General features: G+C 44.6%; 1 protein-coding gene across 3 annotated transcripts in view; it reads left to right on the top strand.

Moving 5' to 3' along the window:
* The first annotated feature begins 235 nt into the window (after positions 1-235).
* Positions 236-24,862, top strand: part of TNFAIP2 (TNF alpha induced protein 2) — a 29,931-nt gene continuing 5,304 nt past the window's right edge. The window contains exons 1-8 of one of the 3 annotated variants that reach the window (XM_074956291.1): positions 236-363; positions 11,232-11,628; positions 13,540-14,179; positions 18,644-18,758; positions 20,196-20,318; positions 21,606-21,706; positions 21,810-21,908; positions 23,632-23,758. In XM_074956291.1, coding sequence (XP_074812392.1) covers positions 11,244-11,628; positions 13,540-14,179; positions 18,644-18,758; positions 20,196-20,318; positions 21,606-21,706; positions 21,810-21,908; positions 23,632-23,758 — 1,590 coding nt within the window. In that variant the 5' untranslated portion in view covers positions 236-363; positions 11,232-11,243. Of the gene's footprint in view, positions 364-11,220; positions 11,629-13,539; positions 14,180-18,643; positions 18,759-20,195; positions 20,319-21,605; positions 21,707-21,809; positions 21,909-23,631; positions 23,759-24,862 lie in introns of those variants that run through there. The other 2 variants (XM_074956293.1, XM_074956292.1) reach the window with 2 other exon arrangements.

The following is a 24,862-nucleotide window of genomic DNA, read 5'->3' on the forward strand; positions in this document are numbered from 1 at the left end:
CCCCTGTGTGGTACGCTCGGGTGCCCCCAAGTGAGGATGAGAGTTTCGGGCAGCCGCCGGAGCCCAGCCCTGCTCCTGTCATGGGGGCAGCTGCTGTGCCGCAGCCCCACCTCCTGGCCCCTGCCCCGCGAGCCCCCGCTCCCCGGCGCGCGGAAATTCCGGGCTCCCCCTTCCCGCACCCTTCTTCTCTGGCCCAACCGCGGGCGGAGTTCCCCAGCCAGTGGCCCGGTCCGCCCCCGCCCCCCATGCGCTGCTCGCTATATAGCCGCAGCACCGAGCTCCTCCAGCAGCGGTGGAGCAGAGTCACCCGCGGCAGGAGCGAGCGCCAGAGCCCCGCGAGCCAGCCTGGGACTGCAGGACAGAGTAAGTCACCCCAGCGCGCCTTGTGCCTTCCAGCTGATCTAGCCCCCCACTAGTGGGGTCGGGGTCTTCTCCAGGGTGCCCGGGCAATATTCAGGGCCCGGGAGCCCGGATCCACCAATGTTTGGGGCCGGGTCTCCCCGCCTGCCGCCGCTCCCCCGGATGTCCCCTGGCCCCCACTTGCTGCCCCCGCTCACCTCCCCTGGCCCCGGAGCCTGCAGCTCACGCTGACTCTGCTCTGCCGGCTCCCCGCATCAACTGCTACCGTAGGGTCCTAGTGCCGCCTTATGGCAGGGCAGGCTGCCCTTCAGCTGCCCTTCTGCCCTAGCCCTGAGCCTCTCCAACGCCCCAAGCCCCTCATCTCCAGCCAGAGCCCTCATCCCCCCACACCCTAATCCTCTGTCGCAGCCCTGAGCCCCTCCCAAACCCCTCATCCCCAGCCCCACAGCCCTCACCCCTGCACCTCCTCCTGCCCCCAAACTCTCTCCCAGAGTCTGCACCCCTCACCCCCTCCTACACCCCTACCCCAGCACAGAGCCTGCACCCAAACTCCCTCCCAGAGCCTGCACCCTGCACCCCTCCTGCACCCTAATCCCCAGGGATCCAACATGGGGCTCCTGCTGGATTTTAGCAGTTTTGGTCCCAACTCTCAAATCATGCTAGGGAGAAAACAGTTCCTTCTACTTCACTGCAAAAATCCGGACTGGTCCTGCCCTGCCACATCGCAGCCCAATAACACTGGAAAGACATCCAGTGCCTGGATTCTGCCAGTTTTTATCCACAAGGGCCAGTTACGGTATTGCTGTATACTTCTGGACATACGCCAACACCTTGAACCTACCCCCTGATGTTTTAGCCCCCTTTTGAAGGTGCAAAGGTAACTCCCATCCTGGAATTGCTCTACTTGGAGAGCCCATCTCACCCCAGAACATCTCCTATCTTGTGGAATCCCACCATATACCTAGGAAGTGATCCCTTCATCCCCTGCAATGGCTATCGGAGCAGTTAAGTGGATGATGTTTTCAACTCCAGAGTTAACTATCTTCTTAATGTTTGTAGAGAGGGTGTCTCCTTGATGCTGTTTAATGATCCTTTGATTAAAGCATATGACTGAAAGTCACATCTGGTTCTGTTTCATCGTGCCCATGGAGAAATGGGGCACACATTTTATGGTCCGATGTTAGGAAATACTCATCACCCAGCAGCTCCTCTGGGATTCTCAATTAAGAGCTCAGCTCTTTTGAAAGTCTGGTCTCTTTATGTAAGGGTATGTCTTCACTACCCACTGGATCGGCGGGCAGCGATTGATCCAGCGTGGATAGATTTATCGCGTCTAGTCTAGATCGATTTCCCCCCCCCCCCCCCAAGTGTAGACCAGGGCTAACTGACCAACTGGGAGTAGAGCTCTTTTGAAAATCTGTCCCTTAGCCCTGGTCTACACTGGGGGGATCGATCTAAGTTACGCAGCTTCAGCTACGTGATCTGGCGGGTAGTAAAGACATACCCTTAATTTCTGTGCTTCACTTTCCTTGTCGGTAAAACAGGGATAATAGCTGCTTCCAAGAGCTAAATTTTTTTGCAACAGGGTGAGCGATCCAGGCAAGGAAGATGCTGTGTAAGAACAAAGTATTGTTAGAACTCCATGTCTACATTAGAAGTTGCCTGTATCCTTCTCCCATTCTCTTTGTTTATTTCTTTTAATAAAAAGAACAGGAGGACTTGTGGCACCTTAGAGACTAACAAATTTATCTGAGCATAAGCTTTGTGAGCTACAGCTCGGAATAAGTTTAGACAATGTTTCTAACTACATACTGAAGGAATGTCATGCAGATACACTAAGGAAGCTGTGTAGAAAAATAAAATGAATAATAATTTACCTTCTGCACACACACTGGTATTATTTATATATAGTACTGAGTTTTGGCAGGAGCCCAAAGTAAATCCATTACAGAAACCAGTTTTTAAACAGCTAGCCAGTTGGCTAATATCCTGGGTCCAGATTGTGCTCACCGATATACATGTGCCTCTCCCATTAATGTCCATGGATTTGTGTTCAGGTCTGAGAGCACAATAATAGACTAGACACAATAAATCGATCCCCACCTGCCGAGCCAGACAGAAATCGATCCCCGCTGGATCGATCGCTGCCCGCTGATCCGGGCAGAAAGGGAGGTAGAAGAAATTTCAGCTACTACACTTTCCTGAGTCCCCTGGTACATTTTATGATTTTTTTTTTTTAATTTTTCTCCCCAATGCTTTTTGAAAACTCCTCATTAACAAGAGAAAGTGACTTAGATGCCTTAGTCACATAGGGAAAAAATTTCAAAAGCACTTAAGTTCTATTTTCAGAGGTGATTTAGGAGCCCAAATCATTGGGACTTGCTCTCCTAAGTGCCTATTTTGCTTTTGAAAATAGGACTTAAACACTTTAAGAACTTTACCAACAAGCTCCAATTCTGCAGTGAGATGTGGGTATGTGACACCTGCCATTTTGGTTGACATCAGGAAATGATCTGGGGACTTCCAGAGCTCAAGGTGCCTAACTGGAACTGAGCAGATAAGTGATTTTTGGCTCGGTTGTGGAACCAAAAAATGCTGGGGGGAAAAAAATTAGGTTCATTTCATATCAAAACTAGATGTTTCAGTTTTTCTGTTTCTGAGCAGATGGTCATTCCCAAATGCCACTTCAGTGAGAAAGTGTTGAAATGAACCATTTCAACTTTTTCTTCTCCCCCCCAACTGAGTTTTTAATTTTGTTGAAACTATTTGCTGAGTTTGATCTGAATTTGCAAATAGTTTGGGTTGCCTCAAAACTGCATTTTGTCAGTAAATATATTAATTCCTGGAAAAGAATGTCACCCAGTTGTACTCACATCCTCTGTGGATCAGCAGATTTGGGGACCTGTAACACACACTCTCCCAGGGGTTGCACAGAGGTAAACAGACCCCTGTCCCTCTATGGAGCCCCATTGGAAGTTGACAGGAATACTTGCATGCTAAAACTTACATGTGTAAGTGTTTGTGAGATTGGGATCTGTCTGCACTGCAGCAGTCAGCGAGCCTCCCAGCACAGGTAGACAGATGCACGCTAGCAGGACTTAAGCTAGCACGCTAAAAGTAGTTGTATGGCTATTGCAGTTTAGGCAGCAGCACGGGCTCTCAAGCCCACCCGAGCCCCTGGCTCTGAGTGTGGGTGGCTAGTGTGAGTCTGTGCCAGAACCACAACATGTACACTGCTGTTTTGAGTGTGCTAGTGTAACCCACACACCTTCTGGGTGTGGTGTTCTGTCCCATCTAGTGGCACTGAGACCACTGAGAGAGAGAGTTAAATGAGTCTGCTCTACAGCCTTAGTTCAGAGCCAGCTGGCTTTTAGCTCATACACTAAGTTCCAGATGTCTCCGGTTCAATACTGCCTGCCGCCAACTGGGATCTGCTGGTGTTACACTAGCTCAAACCACACTAGTGCCCATCTGTCTACTGGGGCTGGGAGGCTCACTCCCAGCTGCAGTGTAGGCAATGAGCTAAGTGGTTATATTATAGGGGGGAAAGTGAAACTGACTATACACAAAGTGCTGTTATATGCACAAAGGAAGCGGACAAATTGGATGGGATTTTCAAAAATGCTCAGCATTACTTTGACTCTGCTCCCACTAGAATTCATGGTAAAACTGATTTTGAGTTCAGTGGAAGCAGAGTCAGGCCAATGTTGAGTCTTTTTTTTTTTTTAATCCAACCTTCGTTGCAATGGAACAGAAAGTTGGTAGACAGCTTTTCAAAAGAGCTCAGCACCCACCATGCTGAATTCTTCTGAAAGTGTCATGTGGCACTTGTATGTAAAACATGTCAGAGGTGTCTGCAGTGTTGTTGGTCCCAGGATATGAGAGACAACGTAAGTGAGGTAATAAATCTTGTTGGTCCAATGAAAGATATTACCTTACCTACCTTATCTGAGGCACATTTCAGACAGAAGGATACTAAGGCTGATGATGTCTCCTTTAAAGCCCAGAGTGTAGCAATATGGATTTGCTAAATATGGTAGAGGTTAGAGACACTGGGAAATTAATGCCCAGGCCAGCTCACAAGAGAGAGGTCTTCAAACAAAAGCCTAACAAGATCCAATGGCTGGAAGATGTAGCTAGACAATTTCAGACTGGAAATAAGGAGCTAAGTTTTCACAGTGAGGGTAATTAACCATTGGAACAACTTACCCAGGATTGTGGTGGATTCTCCATCACTGAAAATTTCTTAATGAAGATTGGTGGGTATTTTTCTAAAAGATGCTTTAGTTCAAGCAAGAATTAATTCAAGGAAGTTCTATGGCCTATGCTATGCAGGAGGTCAGACTAGATCAGTGGTTCTCAACCAGAAGTACGCATACCCCTGGGGATACGCAGAGGTCTTCCAGAGGGTACATCACTCATCTAGATATTTGCCTAGTTTTACAACAGGCTACATAAAAAGTATGAGCAAAGTCCGTAAAAACTAAAATTTCATACAGACAATGACTTGTTTATACTGCTCTATATCCTATACACTGAAATGTAAGTATGATATTTAATATTTGATTTAATGAGAAAGTAAGCTGTTTTTCAGTATTAGTGTACTCTGACACTTTTGTATTTTTATGTCTGATTTTGTAAGCAAGTAGTTTTTAAATGAAGTCAAACTTGGGAGTACGCAAGACAAATCAGACTCCTGGAAAGGTTGAGAGTCACTGGACTAGATGGTCACAATGGTCCCTTCTGGCCTTAGACTCTATGAATCATTGGTGGTGGCTTCTAATGAAGCCGTGAAATCAGGTCTGAAGCTGTAGAGCTGGTCAACACTCAGGTTTGGCACCAATTTAACTAAAATCAATAGAAAAAGCAGTTTAGATGAAGGCTCGTTTACATGAGACTGGTTTCAGAGTAACAGCCGTGTTAGTCGGTATTCACAAAAAGAAAAGGAGTACTTGTGGCACCTTAGAGACTAACCAATTTATTTGAGCATAAGCTTTCGTGAGCTACAGCTCACTTCATCGGATGCATACTGTGGAAAGTGTAGAAGATCTTTTTATACACACAAAGCATGAAAAAATGGGTGTTTACCACTACAAAAGGTTTTCTCTCCCCCCACCCCACTCTCCTGCTGGTAATAGCTTATCTAAAGTGATCACTCTCCTTACAATGTGTATGATAATCAAGGTAGGCCATTTCCTGCACAAATCCAGGGTTTAACAAGAACGTCTGGGGGGGGAGGGGGTAGGAAAAAACAAGGGGAAATAGGTTACCTTGCATAATGACTTAGCCACTCCCAGTCTCTATTCAAGCCTAAGTTAATTGTATCCAATTTGCAAATGAATTCCAATTCAACAGTCTCTCGCTGGAGTCTGGTTTTGAAGTTTTTTTGTTGTAATATCGCAACTTTCAAGCCTAAGTTAATTGTATCCAATTTGCAAATGAATTCCAATTCAACAGTCTCTCGCTGGAGTCTGGTTTTGAAGTTTTTTTGTTGTAATATCGCAACTTTCATGTCTGTAATCGCGTCACGCGATTACAGACATGAAAGTTGCGATATTACAACAAAAAAACTTCAAAACCAGACTCCAGCGAGAGACTGTTGAATTGGAATTCATTTGCAAATTGGATACAATTAACTTAGGCTTGAATAGAGACTGGGAGTGGCTAAGTCATTATGCAAGGTAACCTATTTCCCCTTGTTTTTTCCTACTGATTTAGTTACATTGGTCAATATTCAGTTTTTGCACCAGCCCTTGACATGAATTCCTTAAAGTCAGGACTGTAAAGGAAAATGTAGATAGTCAGCAGAGTTTACTGTTGTAACTTATCTTGGGTTTCTGAACTCCTGTAGAATAGAGGTAAATGGATTTCTTTAAACAACAGAGATGCCATAAATCTCATCAAGCCTGTATCATCAATAGGCTGGAAGTAAACATGAAAATAAGACAAATTTGTGACAATACTTGCAGGCACCAATGTGGGAGGGGGGAAATAAGAAGGTGAGAGAGCCAACAAAGAATCTTATAAGAAAACAAATCTAGCAGGCTTATTTTCCTGCTTACTAAGTCCTTTCTCTGGTTTGCCAGGGCTCATCCTAAATAAATGTGCTATAATATCCATATGGCAGGAGTCAGATTACTAGTTTTCTGAAGGTTCTGTGTTTGTTTGGGTTGTTTTTTGGCAAGATAAAAGTGGTAAGAGCTCTTTCCATGTGGTGTCCAGATCTTCAGAGTTTGTCCTCCGAGATCTATTTCAAGCATTTCCCCTGCCGTCCACTCACAACACACCACACCTCTTCCACTCCCCAAAACCTCAGTGTTGCTACTTTTCAGGAGCTGAGAAGTCTGAGGAACACAAAGCTATTTGCACAATCCAGAGAATCCAAACACTTTGTGTGATGATCCTTTGACTGTGTTCCTCAGCCACTGACACCAGTCAATAGCAATATTGATCCTAACCTTATTGTTACTTAATATGGAACGGCAGAGGGTTCCATTTATGCTCCCGACTGTGATTCTGGCTATGATGGACTAAGTCAGAAATAATTATGCCCATGGATGTTTCCACGCATCACTGGGGCACCTTTTGAAATGGTGCCACTTGGAGATCTCTGTTACTAATGAAGTGGAGTCTATCTAGATTGCATGCTTCTAAGGGAAGTGGCATCAATTGCTGATTCCTGGGGTGGGAGAGGAGTTTGCTCCATTTCAGGGAAATGATTCAGTATTTCAGAACTTCTGTAGGTCGCTGGCTTTAGCCAGGAGGAGCTTTAATACCACCAAATGCCACCTCGCTGTTACACAATGCTTTTCAGCAGTGGACCTCTAACTGCTTTGCTAAAGAGGGAAACTGAGACACAGAGAGGAGAACTGACTTGCCCCAAGTTACCCCCAAACCAGTGGCAGAGCCAGGAACAGAACCCAAGTCTCCTAATGCCTAGTCTAGTGATATAGCCATTAATTTACACAGCTTCCCTTTGGGAAAGTGCAGTCAGGTGAAGTGTAACTGTGGTGCTGTATTTACTGAGCAGGGAAAACCAAACTACAGCGGAGAAGCAGGTGACCGTGTTCAGAGGCTCTTGGCTTGTCTGTTTAGCCTGGAGTAGGGGAGAGTGGAGTGGCCTGCATTCCAAGTTCGCACAGGTGGCTGAGATGCCTTGGGGATTCCGGCAGCATAAATGAATGCAAAATCACTAAGAGCTACGCATTTTGATAATGACTGGGACTAGTGAAAGAGTCAAACATAATTGACTGTGCCCCCTAGCACTAAGCAGTATTTACAGGTTTAGGGTAAACCTAGTTCTTGATATTTAATTACTTTTGTAATAATCATTTAGCTTTTTACAATCTTTAAAATCCCTGTATTTATATGGTTTATTTTGTATCACCCACTGCTGAAATGCAGCCCTCTGGGATAGAAGGCTGGAGCCATAGGACTTTCCATTGTTTTGGTTTTTAACTTGGGCTTGTGCCCTTTTATGTTTGTTTATTATTTGTTGATCAGGTTTTTAAATTTTGCTTTTTTTTAACCTTAGAAATATCAGGAACATCAAGTCTGGTTCTCTCTGGAGGACTTGTTTATTGTCAGAACATTCTGCATGTTAGACCAAGCCCTTTAATTGAAGGACTGGAGAACTGCTAAATGTTTTCACAAGCCCATCCTTTATCCAAAATGCTGATTTGTCATTGAAGTTAAATATGTTATACAAACAAAGTCATTCTGACTACAAACTGTTCTCACATTTCCCTCTCTAGCCTTGTAGTGTCATTTTGCTAGTTCTCCAGCCCTCTGAGACAAAAGCAAGGTTTATTGTTGTCAAAACAAGTAAAATTCTCTTCAAAACCTACCTTTCAAGTCTTCATCAAAACAATAAAAGCATAAGCCCCATTTTTTAATTTGCATGTCACCTTTGAGGGCAGCAAATGGAGAAATGTCTTTATCCATTTAGAACAAGAGGACAGCTTGCTTGGAATGCCAGATGGGAGTGAAGTTACTCCTAACTAATTCTGCAGTTGAACAAACAGAAAAATACGTGTGTGTGTGTGTGTGTACACCATATTTGTTCCTGATCTCATAGGAGGTATTAATTTGGCCCAGCAGATCTAGATACAAAGAAGTCTTTGTTCTGGAAAACAGAGAATAGGATAATAGCCTTCTGATAATATAACCACGGGGCATCTGTCTAGATTCTCTATTACAATGGCATCCTTTGAAATAAATGACAAATGAAAGGGGAAGATGTCTTACACCATAAGAACCATAAAATTGGAGTTGATGTACCTTATTGAGTCTAGCTATAGTGAATTGCAATGGTTATTTACCAAAAAATAAAAATTAAAAAAAATCCCCACGTTTCTTTTGATTCCAGAAAAGGAAATTGTATCCATTGTTTAAAGTCATAATTAGTATTATGTTAGCGATAATGACAACATCCTTAAGAGCCTGAGCATCAGACTTCCCATTTTCTCTTCCTGTGTGAGTGATGCCACAACTGTCATGAAGACTGATTTGAAAGAACTCCTGTTCCAGCCCTCTGTTTCTGGCCATTGTGATGACATTCCTGCTGGCAGAAGAATCGGCACATCTGCCCCTAGGATTTCCTAGAGTCATTCACTTATTCCTATTCATTTGGAATGCTACCCACCCGGCTTTAACTTTTAGCAAACCTTTGTGGTCACTTGCAAATGAATGAACCTGTTAAACAAGGTGTGCCTGGTAATTTTCATAAGCCAATTATCTTGGGTTGATTTCTGCATGTGTAGACTGGCAGTGGCACTGAATATAGCCAACGGGTTTTTGCATTAATAAAATTATCATGTTTCTCGCATTCTCTAAAAGCAACCTGCATTATTTCTTCCAAATCCTGAATCTCGCCCCAGAGGTCAAAGCAGAGAAGGAATACACCTCTGTAAAACCGAATGCTGTAAAGCTGCCCTTTCCCAAGTGCCTGTGAGTCATAAGCTTGTGTCATACGGTCACAGCAATCAATTTGACGTTCTAGAGTAGTTATTTTTGGATGATGACAATGTCAGTTATCAGAATCAAAACAAAGCCATATTCTTCCAATTGACGTCCCTACACGTCAGTGCTTGTATCAATAGAAGCTGCATGTAGGGGGGTGATTACGCATATATCCAAGTACGTGGCCCTAAATCTTACAGCATAAACTGAAGAAGAGCATTGGGAGGGCTTGATATTATACGTTCATTTGTTAAGGGTGTGGTCATAGGCAAATTCTTCCCCCACTTCTAACCATGCAGCTGCCCATTGTTCTGATGCTACAGTTTCACAGCATTACAGATGAAAAGTGGCCAGTCTGCCTATAGCAATGCATTAGCCAGGACCTGCGTGAGAGCCAAAGAGTGGTGTTGGTGGCAAGGGCTAGAAACTTAGCATTGGTTTGGGTTGCTGGTTTTTTTAACTAATTATTTGTATTGCAGTAGTATCTAGGAGCCCCAGTCAGGGTCAAGGACCTTATTGTGCTAGGTGCTGTACAAAAAGCTGATGGCTTTGGTCCCTCATTCACCAGAGAATGCTTCCTACTCACTGGTAGGGAGTGGATTTTTCAAATACTGGATATTTTACAGTACCAGACATTGCAGTGCTGATTCCAGTACCACTGGAAATTCCTATATGGTTAGGGGCCTGCCTATCTCAAGAAACTCCCCCTTTTCCTTGCCATAGGAGGATGCTCTCACTGTAGAAAATCCGAGTTGAATTTGCTTCCCATGCTATTTCAAGCTAGTGCCTGGAGGTCAGCATTTGTGCTATTTAAGGCCCATCTCTTCTGAGGGCGTGGGAGCTAGAGATTTGGTTTATTTGTGTGGGAATTTGACAACAGCCAAGCTATATCTTTTTAGAGACTGTCGCTGCACCAAGAGGCTTGCTGGAATGGAGGTCTTTTACATTCCAGAATACACTGAAAAGGGACCAAAATAGTCTATAGTGCATCAGTCATTGCAGGGATGGATCCTGCTCTGTTTGGACAGCATAGAGTACAAAGGGACCCTGACTCTGACCGGGGTCTTTGGTGTTTAAGGGAGACTAGTAATAAATATTATCCTAATGCAGGAGAATTCATGCCCTGCAGACATTAATATTACTTGATAAGATTTTTTTCCTAGTACGTGCCTGAGTCTCCTATACATTATAAATGGGATTTTCAAAAAGCTCTCAACATTGGCTGAAGTCAGAGAGTTTTACTATTGACTTAACTGGGAGCAAAGTTGAACCTATCCCCGACTTTCCCCAACAAATGCATTTGCACACCTAGCTTGTCTGATTTTTATGATTGTGCTTACAAATCAGGTAACTGCATGTGCAAGCTGCCAGTGGCAACTGGTGTGTACCATCAAGGACAGATGTGCATGCATTTCTTTCTTCATAGAGATTAGAAGCAGGCCCAGATTAGGTGCAGGACTGGGCCCCAGGTGTCCCTATATTACAGACTGTGTGTACTAACCTCGCTGAGTTCCTTGTTTCCACCACACTCTGGTGGAAAGACATGTACTTATGTATTTATACAGACTCCTGAAGATTTCCAATAAAGAGAGCTCTGAATCATTGCTTTCAGGTTCCACAGGAGTAAATTCACCCACTTCAGCGTTATTAATGTCAACAAAGGTGTTGTCTTGGGCCCTATCTAATGTTCTGCAGATTGCCTGCTTCAATGCTCCCCCGACTGGCGCACTCTTGGGCCACGTGCTCTAACTCTCTCAGGGCAGCCCACACATGTTTAACAGCAGATTACAGTAGCAATTTTCATTTTGGGGAAAAGGCCTTAACTTTGTGTCACTGACGTGGTTTTTTTTGTTTTGTTTTGTTTTTTATGCAAGCATTTGGGCCTGACAACTCCTTACTCTAATTTACAGGCTTAAAAAAAGATGATAAAAATGATGCACTTTTTCAACAGCAGTCCTGTTGGGATGGATAAGATTTCTAAGGACTGCGTCACTGGAGTAAAGCTGCCTGGAAAACCTTCCACATCATCAGAATCCGAACCAGATATTGTGTCTATTGAATCAGCTGTGGAAGAGACCCAGCCAAAAGATCAGATGAAAACTGAAAGCCAAGGACAAGATTCTGTTCTCGGAGACTCACATGAACCTTCCACTGAAGCCAATGAGAGCTGTCCTCATTCATCTGAGTGCAGAGATAGTCCCAAAAAGAAAAAGAAGGGAATAAAGGGAAAACTAAAAGATGCCTTTTCCAATTTTTGGGGTGGTCAGAAGATAGAGAATCTAATAGAAAACGATGGAGCATTGACAGGTACAGTATGCCAGTTCTATCTATATATATGGCCACCCCACAATCATTAGTGTATTTTATCCGCACAGTGCCCCTCAGGGGTGGGGAAGTATTATCCCCTTTTTACAGGTGAGGAATGGAGGCATAGGTCAGATTAAGTGACTTCCAGTAGATTTCCTGTGAAGTCTGTGGTTGAGGCAGGAATTGGACCAAGGTCTCCCAAATCCACTAGACTATCCCTTCCTCCTTTTAAGCAATTAGTATTGTGTAGTCTATGTCCAATGTAAATGTCCAACCCTGGTACAGATAACAAACAGGCTTGGCAAAATGTGTGTGCGTCTGACCACAGGATATACGTCTGGAGGCCAAGCAGGTAGGCTGGCCATTCTAGCATCCATACAGCCTCGAGGCTAGCTGGAAACCACCTGTTGTCAGCTGTTACTGGAAGCCACACCATCCCCAAAGCCAGGCTTCTGTAATGGATGTTGTAGCACTGGACAATGATGATTGACCTTTACTGGGAGGGGTATTCTAACATAGCGGCTTCTCTGGTCCAGAGTATAGTGCCTGAAGGAGGATTGGACACTTTGATGCTTATCTACTAGCACCAAGTATTTATATTCTCAGGGTTTGTCTATATGAACACTTAGTTTGTGGTGAGCTGGGGTGTAAATCTACCCCACACTAGCCTGCCATGTATGAAGTGTCTGTCTATGTGGACCTTGCTAGTGTGCACTGTAAATTCCTTAATGCACATGCATTTTGACTTACCCCGCTTTGAAACGAGTGTCAATTCAAGCACATCCTGGAATTTTTAGTGTGCAGCAGCAGGGTCCACATGGACACTTAGTGCGCAGCAGCAGGAGAGATTTATACCTCAGCTTGCTGCACGCTCCGTGTTCTTGCAGACAAGCCTCAGGCATGGCATGGGATGAAAAATCAGTTTTCCCTGCGGTTTTTTGTTCTAGTGTCCAGCTCTTGGTACAACAGCGAGTACTAACAGCTGGACACTAGATTCTGTGTACTTGCCAACTGTTTCTATCATTCTGATCCACAATCCTAGTGGAAATCTAAGTTCAGGAGCAACAACAGTTTGAATTTTTCTCTAATATTGGGACTTCATGTGCCAGGTTTTTTAGTTACTGTTGTATTCTGTTTGCTTATGCTCGTTCTTCAAATGTCTTAGTATGCCCGTGATCCATGTGTCGAATTCCCAGTGACATCACTGGGTGTGACATGACTGGAATGAGCAGATTGCCTTCACTGTTGGTCAGGGGTACTATTAATGGCCTTTGAATGATTTGTAGTCTTTCTGGTGACTAAGGTTTTGACATTTGTTCCCTCCAAAGTGATCTTTGAGGAGCAAGCGGACACGGGTGAGACCTGAGGATGTATTGTCTCATTTCCACTCCTCCCCATCCCTTACACACACACACTTTACAATAAAGAGCACAACTGGCTGAGCTTTTGGTGTGTCTGCATACGCTTTCCCGTAATCGTCAGTGTTCCTGCTTTTAAGATGCAGGTACTGCTCAGTTTAGTAGCCTGGATCTTTTCTACTGCTAGATGGATGGCAGAGGGTTAAAAAAAAAACTTCAAAACTCAACTGGGAGATCTATATCTCTCTATCTATAAGCCCTTAGTAGAACCTCTAGTATTTTAGCATAAAACAGTTGGCAGCACATCCAACCCCTGGATTTGTAATACGTTGGCACAGCCTGAGTCACAGTCATGTCTAGCGAGAGAGATGGCAGGAATATTCAGAGATCTCTAAAAGTCACCTGAATGACGCTTTGCAGTGAAGTCTAAGAATCTGCATTAAAAGGGCTGTATAACTGAATGCACTGTAGTATTGTGGGGCCATTTTTGTAAAGAAGATGGGAGCCTCTGTCATAAAGCATTTGGGTACAAAAATTGCTCTTCTTTTGACAGCTGAACAAATCAGAGAGCACCTTGAAAGTGACCATTTCTTCGATGCCACTAAACAGCTGATTGCTCTGGAGTGGGCCCTCTACAGCAACTTAAATGGCAAGAGTGAAGAGGAATTGTCAAGGGAGCAAAGCGAAGTGGAATCACTTTATGAACTACTGAGGTGTAAAGTCTTCAGCATCATAAAGAATTCGATAATCCTAGCACCAGCTAATCCAAAGTTACTACGGCATGCCGTGTACACAATAGAAGAACAGGAGGTGGAGGATGAGAAATACAAGTCAGAGAAGCTACCTGACAAGATTGTGAGTTACAGACCCAGAAAATGGAGGGAGGTTTGGATGGACACAGTGAAGCAGTCTGTAGCTGATCGTATGAAAGACATCCAGCGCACTAGCTGTGCTGAGAACCTGTCTACAACTGCTCATTGCCTCCTGCACATGGGAAGGACAATGAAAGAGGATATGACGACAGTGGTGGAATGCATTAAACAACATTACCATGCACAGTTTAACGTGTGCAGCACATATGCAGAATGTTACCACAGCTATTTCTCGTCTCAGCTGCAGCAGATTGCTGACTTTGAACTGGGAGATAAGGACACATATCTCCTCCTCACTTGGGTGCAGAACCTTTATCCAAAGTAAGTGGTGATTATATCTGTATGTTTCTCACTAGAGTTGACTGATCTGCATTCATGTATTCCCAGACCATACATGGATGGGGCCTATCATCACTTAGTCCATTATCTTTGGTGGTTTTGCCAATACCAGATTTTGGATAGTAGATTCCAGAACCAGTCAGTAAAGGTGATTTCTCTCTCTAGACGTTTAGAGATGGTGTCTGAGCAAAGTGCATCCTAATAAGAGAACACTTAGGCTTGGTTTAAACTTAAAAGTTATGTCAACACAGCTGAATCCGACAGGGGTGTGAAAAAACCACACTCCTCACCAACATAGCTATGCTGACAAAACCCCTATGTAGATTGAGCTATGTTGACAGAAGATGGCTTCTGTCGAGGCAGCGAACATTGTGCAGGGAGGTGGTATTCCTATACCAACCGAAAAAGTCCTTTAATCCGTGTAGGCTGGGTGTACATGAGAGGGCTTTGCTGACACAGGCTGCATGGTGTAGACATAGCCATAGAATAGGGGATATTTATGGCAAAATCCTTCCCTTGCTGTAAGCAGGCACACTGGGAAGTGGGTATATCTTAGGAATCCATCTGAAGGTGTATAAGCCATCCTGCCAGCGCAGGATGGGCAACGGCAGCTGGGAGACACTCTACAGCATAATTTACTGCTGGTCCCAGAAAGGAGCAGGGTTCACCCACCTCTAGAGCAGGCTCCATGTTGCAGCATGTGTACAAGACACCTAGGGGTTACATCACCCCCCATGCTAGCAGACCATACCGCTCTGCAGGCTGGTGAGAACTGGCAGGTGGGCCCTCTCCTAGTGCCTTGTGGCAAGTCCTGCCATATGGATGTGTGCACCCTCACGTGCCCCCATCAGTCACACCCGCATGGCCCAGGGCAGGAGTTTGCCTGCAGTTATTAGCAATGTACAGCATCAAGTACAATTTTTACAGTATCCAATTCAGAGAGTAATTTTGAAACTCAAACACCTCTTGGGTGTCTTGACAGCCGTGCCAGGTTATACACTGTAACTTAACAGCCTGCAGGTCGCAGAAGATGCCTCTCTGTCTATGCTCTGTAGTGGATCATTTGCCACCATGTACAGTTACACTTTAACACCCTGCTCCTGTGCACTGAGTCATGCCAATTACACTCCATTGCTCTTCAGCCGATTCAGCGGGCGTCCAAGTAGTCAGGGAGTCCCCTCACCTGTCCCTGTGGCTTAAATACATAGGATGGTATTTCCCAGGTCTTGTATTGTGTGGTCCGTGGGCCTGACGCTCCACTGATGTAAATTAGCATAGCTCTATTGGCTCCAAAGATGCCCACATATTTATGTGTAAGTTGGCTTCGCTCCACTGATGTCAAGTACATGGCTGATTTTTGGACTCAATGGTGCTATGCTGATTTACCCCAGCTGAGGACCTGGCCTGAAATCAACACCTGCCGTTTATTCTAATCCCGTGGGGAGGATTTTTCACTTCCCCTCAGAGTGCCACAACAGCAAGCTTTCAGCCCAGTGGGGCTGGAAGGGGGTCAAGTCCATTGCTGCCACTCTTTAATCAAATAGCTCACTGCATCCAAAGGCCTGGGAAGGCTCCCTGTCCTGATCACCCCTCCAGGTATGCGACTGAACTCTTCCAGATTCTCCTTCTCCAGCCCAGTCACCTCCTCCTGGGGCAGTGAAGGACCTCTTTTCCTTGTGGTCCCTCATTCAACTGCAGGCCTGTGCTCCTGAGAAACACGACGTGAAGTCATCTGGGAGGGTGGAGCATGTTGCTTAGGCATTACCTACAATCCCTGTGTACTGCAGAGGGTATGTCTACACCGCAGCTGGGAGGTGTAATGCCCAGCTCGGGTAGACATACATGGGCTAGCTCTGCTCGAACGAGCACCTAAAAGTAGCAGTGTGGCCGCAGCAGTGTGGGCAGTGGCTCAGATTAGCCACCTGAGTACAAGCCCACCCGGCCCCGGGGGTACAGCTCAGGCAGCTAGCCCATGCCACCGTTTGTGCCACCCTGGCCCCCGTGCTATTTTTAGCATACTAGCTTGAACAGCTTGTGCATGTGTGTCTAGCCACACTGGCAATCGCATCACCCAGCTAGTTTGTAGACACTCCCTGAGTTAGGAGGGCAAGGACTGGAACCCAAGTCCAGCAGAGCATTAGCCAAAGGACTGTTATCAGGCCAAACCACCCCATGCTTTGTAAAACTGAACTCCTCTATAGCACTAGACAAACCAGTTGCTCTGCTGTTAGATATGTTTTGTGAAGAAGTCTTGTTTCTTATCACAAACTGTAAATACAAAAGCTGTGTTACTTTATTTTAAAACCCGAAAGTCTTTTCTTCCTAAGTGCTGCTTTGCTGTAAGATGATTGAATTGAGGTTGATTTTAGAATTTTTCCAAAAGCGCTGCTGCACTCGGGCTCGAAACGTTGATAGGCTAGCCACGTTTTAACTACTTTCATAAGATGCAACGTGTGATTAAATTGGTATTGCTAAATATGGATGAGAGACTTTGCAGACACCTTCCCTAAGACTGCAGAGACGGTCAGTGTTTCACGTCCAGCCTAACCTACTTCCCATGTTAAACACGCCAACCGTGCAGTGGGGGAGGGTACACTGTGCAAGGCGCTCACCTGCCACTGGTAAATGAGGATATGTGATGTCCCTGGGCATTTCATAGAACACCACAGGATATGTACACCAGGGATGAATTTACCCCAGTGGGTTGAAATTCTAAAAGCAAGTCTGTTTTACATACACAAAACCCTCACCGTGTCCTATCACTCTGAGTGACTTTATTTGAATATATGGAGATGTAAACCAGATGATTGTAGATTTCCTCTGTGAAAGATTTTCCTCAAACCATGCCTCTCACCTAACAGCCTGAGTGAAACGTAGTGGTCACCTTTAGCAGAGGGCAGGCTTCTGGGCCCAGAGCCTGAGCTGATTCTAAGGAGTGCTCCGTGCAGCTGAGGAGAAGGGAAGATGTAGACAGTTGGCCTTAAAGTCATCATTGTGCCTCCCCTCCCACCCAAGATTCTGGACACTGGTTGCTCCCCTCACAAAACAGGTTTAAGTTAGTTGCCTATGGCCCCAAGGGGCCATTTCACCTCTCAGGGAAAAAGCAGAGTGGAGAGAATCCTTGGCCAAGCCTCCTGCAGCAGCAACAGGAGATGCAGCAGCAGGGGAACCACACCAGTGATTCATGTTGCCTCGGTTTCCCCTTGCACTGGGTGAACCCTCCTGCAGCTGGCTACACAAGTTTTAGGGCAACTTTGCAACAGGGAAGCAGCACAGCTCTGATCCCTAGACGTTTAAAGGTGCAGCACACGGGAGGAAAAAAAACAAACCATGCAAGCCTCCCTCAGCATATTGCATTCAGAAAAGTTCTGGCATAAGCCAAAATACGTGGCGTTGTTTTGAAAACCGATTGGGTGGTTTCAGGAGTAATTTGGGGCGGGGAGAATCAGACAATGTTGTTTCAGTGCTCCAAACCACTGGATTAGGGTAGTTATCTAGAACACTGGCTGTTTTCTTATACAAATGCCCTATGAAGGATAAACCGTAGAACTGAGTGAACGTTTTTGACTGAACTTTTTTCAACAAAAAATGCAGATTCTGCACCTTGGCCATCTTCCCCACTCAGCTGTGCCTGACACAGCACTACTGCTGCTAAAGATCTGGCAACAAGTTTCTGAAGTTGTAGAAAAGCAGCCCATGGATTGTTGCGAGTAGTACAATGTGGTATTTGTGAAGTGATGGTTCATCTATAAATGTGGACATTGGGTAAATCACTAACATTACTCACTGCAGTTCAAAAGGGTAAGGCCAAATTTGCAAAACCTGCCCTCAGTGTAAGTCTCCTTTGAGGCTGATGGAGTCATTCCACATTGACACCAGGGTAGCAGCCTATTTCTGCCTCCATGTCAAGCCATCAGTCCTCCCTTCAGTAGGCATTTCACAGAAAGAATAATAGCAGGATATGAGACACCAAAAGCAGCCTTTTAGAGATTGAAATTTTAAAAACAACTGCTTGTCCAACATTACTTAATCACTAAAACCCAGTGTCCCATCAGATAATTCAGCTATTGAAGGAGGAAGGGTTGCTTTTATTTTCACTGCTTTGAATTCTCCCTTTCCCACCAGACCTCAACTGCTGGCACAAAACTCAACTCCTGGTTCCATTTAGGCTAGAACACTTCTGCACTGTTTGAATTCCCACAGCAAGCTGTGCCAGTGTCCGTTATTGTTTAGTGGCACGAACGAACTATAACTGGAGACTTGGGCTACAAAGCCTGGGCGCTGCCTCCTTTCCTCCAAGGCTTGCCTGCGTTTAACGGCAACACATTTTTACATCTGGTTTTCACTGATTTCTTTAGCAATGTTAGATTTATGTAAACCAATTGTCTTTAATTACACTGACTCTACAAAATGTGGTTGTTTGTTTGTTTGGCTTTTTCATTCCAGTGACATAAGAAAAAATTCCATTTTAGTGAAAGAGTTGGATGAAGCCAAACTGGGGAGCCTTTTGCCACCCAAAATGATCAAACAGCTTGAAGCTACATACCTGTATAATGAAGCGGTGAGAGTCTGTTCATTCCTTTCTTACCTTTATTTCTGTGACACACCTTAGTGAAGCTTTATTTTGTCCAGGGCACAGTTACTGTGCATTGCTCTGCTCTCTGTATCATTTTACATACCTTTCAAGATCAGACATGTTAGCTCAACCTCGCTAAGCGGGTGGGAAATGAATCATGTTCTCTCTTGCACAAAGACCTACATAACAAAATGCTGTTGTCTTCATGCTCAGCACAGCCTACGAGCCTTGGGGGCTGCATGGCTATTTACACAGTAAAACAATTATCCTAGCTCTGGAAGCCTTACCATAAGAGGGAATAAACAGTCAAAGATTTTTTTGGACCCAATTTTAAGTAAAGCATGGAGAGAGGGCTCAGTTCTCCTCTCCTAGCCAGGTATGTCCAGTGTAGCTCTAGTGGCATTACTCCTGACTTAGTGCTGTTGTCAGAGGAGACTCGTACCCACAGCATTTGTGAAAGCAGGTTGGGTGCATGCAAAGGTGTGCAACTGTGCAGACCTGCTTTTTGAAAACCTAGCCCTTAACTGTACTGAAGAATCTTTGCAGAAATGGCATAGAGGCTGTTATTCTTGGGTTGCCCCCCCGCCCTCCCAAAAGACCTCAAGTGGTGACCATTCTAGTAATCACAGTGCTTAGAACCTTTTGATCAGTCAAAAACATCAGGCTAGAATTCCTGGAGACTTGTAAGTAGAGAGGAAGTTCAGTCTGGAGTTCCAGTCTATAATCCCTTCCAGATGTGAGCTGGGACAGGCAAGTTGTTGAGCAAACAGAATGCAGCAGTAGCCTCTCGGTGTTAATTACTGTATGCACTGTGCGGCTCTGCAGTTATCCATGTCAGGAGCAGGAAGGGTCAGCGCTGAGAAGCAGCCACTATATGCAGCATGCTTCTCCTCCCAAACTGGCAGCTAGTCAGGTGCAGATGTGCCCAGAAGACTGTGCTGCTTTTTGTAGCATTAACTTCTGCACTCTGGGTGGTAGAGAAGCCATGAGGGAGACTGAGCAGGACTCACAGCACTGGAGCTTCCATTTCCCATTCCCCCGGGAATTGGGGGCAATATCCTGTACACCCTCCAAGCCTCTCCCTGACGAAACATTAATTGGAAACACTGCAATGAGCCTCACGTTCCAGAGTTCTTGGATGCCCTCCCCTGAGCTAAGCACAGGAGGGTACAATATAGTCTTGAATAAAGAGGGCAGGATTGGGCCTTACGGGTATAGGGTTTTTACATGGTACCGTCTGAGAGACTCGTGTAACTGGCAGAGAGTAGAGTTTCAAGTTCCTAGCAGGATTTGATGTAAAATTCCGTTAGGCCAGACAAATTACGTGACTGACCAGTAAAATGTAGCCCACGAACTGTGAGCACTAAAAACCATGTACATGGGCTGTGGTAAATGTTGTTTCTTTTCCTTCATTCTGTCAAGGCTTCTGTCAAGAACTGGCTGGCCAAGAGTTTAGAAATGGAAGTAAAGAGGTGGACAGAAGAGAAAGAACCGGAAAAACTGGATGGACGTTTTCATAGTGAATTAGCCATAGATGTCATCCAGGTAACAAAAATGCACTGAAGTGCATTGTTTTACTTGATCCAGGATATAGTTAAAATTAAATAACTGTCATGAAGGTATTAGGATTTGAAACTAAGTACAATCCAGTCAAGAAGCTCTAGATATCCAAATAAAGGGAAGACCATGTAATCCTATGGAAAAATCTCTCTAGGTATTTATGACATCACTATAGTATCTCTGCACATCCTAACTATCAATAGATTTTTATCCTCAATACCCCTGTGAGGTAGGGAAGTGCTGTTATCCCCATTTGACAGATGGGGACTGGAGGTACAGGGAGACTAAGTGAGTTGCCCAAGATCACACAGGGAGGCTATACCAGAGCAGGGAATTGAACCCAGCTCTCCCACAGCCCAGACCAATGTCCTATCCACTAGGCTTGCCTCAGTAAGAGGCTGTGGGTTGATTGCATGGGTGGTTATCCATTAGGGACTAGTGGGTCCCTCTGCTCTGCAGTCCTGGGAAACTCCTCTTCCCCACACCTCAAACATGTTGAGGTGGAAAATCCTGCCGTTGTTTGACATGACAAAAGGGAATGCATGTGTGTAACCAAAACTGAACCAGTAGGACCTCTTGTACACAAATGAGCAAAATAGAAGTTATTTGTTGAGGAACTTGGCTGAGTTTCAGGTTGTGTTAGACAAATCAACTCTTGTCCTTCATCTTTTCTTGGGTAGGACTCCCCCCCCCCCCCCCCCCCCCGGAGATGATTAGAAGATATTTTTCAAAAAGTGTGTGTGTGTGTGTATTATTTTTATATATATATATATATATATATAAAAATATCATTTGACACTCTGTTCCCACTTTTTCTTCCTCTGAATTGCTATTTAGTGTCTCCTTCCTCTTCATCTTTGTTTTTGATTGAAATCAGAGGGTGCAAATATTGCATTATTGTCCAAAATAAGTACAGTTCCATTGCTTATTCCTAGGACTGGCAGTGTGGTCCAGCAGCTAGGACCCTGTGCTGGGACTCAGGAGAGACCAGCATTCTGTTCCAAGCTCTGTTGTGTGACTTTGGACAAGTCACGGCACCTCTCCCACTTCTCCACCATCTTTAGTTATAGGCAGCTAAAGCAGGCAGCTGCCACTGGCTCTTGCTTTGTGTTTGTGCAGTGCCTATCGCATTGAGCACTAATCTCTTCTAACACCAATGACTAATAAGAAATCCGCATCAGCCACCTTAGCAACTCTCCTGTGGGTTCTTTTTGGTGGGAGAGGGTTGTTGTAGAAGTTTGAAGTTGACCATTGTTCAATTTTATGTCTTAGACTATTCATGGAGGACAAAAGCGAGCTGCAGAAATTACACCTGAACTGGGCAACCAACTGTCCATCGTACTGTTGGTGGAGCTGTCAACATTTTTGAAAAGGTACAATAACAAGCTGTTGCAGGAAACAGCTTTCTAAGCGCAAGAGTGACATCCAGTTGCAAAGTTACTGATCATGATTTCTTCTTTCAATCTCTCCCTTTAGCTACAAGAAAGCCTTAGAAGAATTTAAAGAAAAAAACAAGCAGCATGGCTATTTCAAGGCTATGATAATTGCAAATATTAACAACTGCATGAATTTTAGGTAAGAGTCACAATGAAAATGCTTAACTTGTTGCTTTGTAATCAATCCGGGTGACTGTAGCTTTTGGAGGTAAAGAGCATTACAGAAGCAAACACACTGAAACCTTTAATTGTATTTAATATTTATATACAGATTTAGAGAGAGAGAAGCTACAGTGCAACTTCCAGTAGCTAATATCCAAAATGCTTAATCAAATATTTACATTATATTCTTGTCACCCTAATTATTTAGCTAGTGTAAATTAGCATTGCTCCAGGGAACTCATTCATGTGTCATTTTGGAGCAGCTGAGAACCCCACCCAAAGATTTTTGGCTCATAAAATAGTCCTATTATTCCAGATTTCAAATATTCCTATTGAGTGCAAATTCTGACAACATAGGGGTCATGGAATCAGAATACCAGGGTTTCATTCTTTGTTCTTACACTGATTGATCATGGACAAGTCATGAGTCTCCAAGTACCCATCTGTAGAACAGATATGCACTTGGGTTAAAAGAAAAGTGCCATTTGATTATTTAGGAACAAGCAGTTTCATGCTATTAGGACAGTTTCCACAACTGCATTTTCCTTTATCCAAGCTGTGCATCATTAAATATTTTGCTACAAAACTAAGGTACCCTCTGGCTCTCCTAACAGAATGGAGATATTATCTATTATTTTCATGAAATAACTGAAAAACAATAGACTGAATCCTGCGTGAGAGGTCAGAGCCTGAGTCAAACTGTTCAAAAGGCATAAGGACATAGGTGCCGAGTTTCTATTCTGCTGGGGGATGCTGCCCCTGGCTCTGCCCAGGCCCTGCCCCCACTCCACTCCTTCCACCAATGCCCCACCCCTGCCCTGCCTCTTCCCGCCCAGTTCTGCCCCCTCCCCAAGCGCACTGCACCCTGGCTCCTCTCCCCTCCCCGCCAGTATCTCCCAATGCCACAAAACAGCTGATCTGTGGCAGGTGGGAGGTGCTGATCTGTGGAGCTGCAGGTGGATGGGAGGCGCTGGGGGAGGGAGAGGTGTCAATGGGGGGGCTGCCAGTGCATGCTAAGCCCTCACCATTTTTTCCCCCATGGGTGCTCCAGCCCCAGAGCATCCATGGAATCGGCACCTATGCACAAGGCTGAGGAACTGAATCCTATGGCCCAGCCTGTAGTAGCCAGTGTCCACCAGGGCCACAGGAAGGAGCATCAGATATTGCCTGTTGCCACTCATTTCATGAGGGTTTGAGTCCATGTATCTGCACTGTGTGCCCCGTGAACCTGCTACAGCTCAGCTCACCCACAACTTCGTTCCTGCACTCCTGTGCCAAGAACTGCCATCAAGCTGGCAAGGAGGTATGGAGTTCCTGCAGTGGCCGAGTCCCATGTAGCAGGGGATGTCATTTCCACTGCAGTTTGGCCTTTACGGGGGGCGATGGCAGGGCTTGTTGAATCTGCCCTTTTGCCATCCACATATGCAGTGATAATTTACATGCACATCCAATAATAGAACAATTGCCAGACAGACAAATTAAAAAGTCATCGTCATGTAATCAGTATCCCTCCCACTAACACTGACCATTACTTCTACTCTAAAACATAGAAGCCACTCAGAATTCTAGTTTACTTTTTGGGTAATGACAAAAACTTGATGTCCTGGTGCTAAGTTGCATTTACGGACCTATTAACATCTGCTTCTCCCACTAGCGTTCCTCTTTTTGTGTAACGAATCTCTTCCTGCATCTTGTTTCAGAGACCACACGGAGAAAACCACGACATCAGCACAAGACAGCACCAGACTGAAAATACTTGCTACGCTTCGTGAAATAGAGAACAGTGGCTATGATGAACTGCTTCAAGATTTGTTTCTGGAGTTAAAGGTAACCTGTGTGAAGTACATGAATAAATACCAAGCATCTAGGGATGTAATTGTCTCCTATGAAATAGTCCTGTAGAGGAAAAGTCTAATATGGTACTGATTTGATTTGGGACAAAAAAGTAGGGTCAACATAATTTTCCCAGAATTCTTTTTTTGGGGGGGATGGAGGGAGGGAGGGGTGCGAAACACACAGCAACCCAGTATTCCAGGTTTGTACTGCACATCAGAGTATCTGAGCACATTACTTCGCTGAGGTCGTCATCATCATGCTGTCTTTATCAAAGCAATGAATACACCACTTCAGGTTGGCTGATTTAACTGAATGGGAAGTTTACAGTCTAAAGAAAAATCTGAGCTTTTCTCAGCTATTAGAGAGGGTCCACAACCAATCACGCCCAAACTTGGGAAGAGATCAGAGCCAGATCTGAACTTCAAGTCTCAGCCCCCACCTTCATTATTTAAAACTCAGTTGGTTCCCAGTGTTTTAGTTCTCAATCCCGAAAACAAATGTAACTTAATGAGCCTGAGTACTGTAGTCCCATTGAACTAACGGGGACTCCTCACATGTGCAACATTACTTACATACTTGTCTGCAGCAGCAGGGCCTTTGCCTGTAAATTCCTGGGGATAGGACACATATCTAAAGATGATCTGTGAAGCATTTAAAATTGGACTTATTCACTTTTTGGCTTCTGGGCTTTTCCTTTCTTTGAAATAAAAGGCTTTTCTCCACTTCTTGTTTCTAATTAAAGAAACATCAGGATTGTCAAATCTCATCTTCCCTGCTTTTCCTCGAGGACCTCTTGGGAGGTCTCAGGGATGTTCATTGTGAACTCAAACCTTAACTGAGAGGACCAAGGGGGGTGGACTCTTAAGGAAGACAACCTCTCTCCAGTGTCATTATTGGGGGGGTTTTTTTGGTAAATATCTATTTAACTTCCAACAAAATACAATTTCTGATTAAAATCTCTTCCTTCAACTTTCATTCCCTTGGAACTCAATGCCATCAGTCCTTGTCAGTCACCATAGAGTAGACAAGATGCAAAATTCTAATTTAAGAAATGGAAACAGAAAGATTGTTTTTAATTTAAGCCCTTCAGGGCCT

This window comes from Natator depressus, chromosome 6 (assembly GCF_965152275.1).
Source record: "Natator depressus isolate rNatDep1 chromosome 6, rNatDep2.hap1, whole genome shotgun sequence".
NCBI classification, from domain to species: Eukaryota; Metazoa; Chordata; order Testudines; family Cheloniidae; genus Natator; species Natator depressus.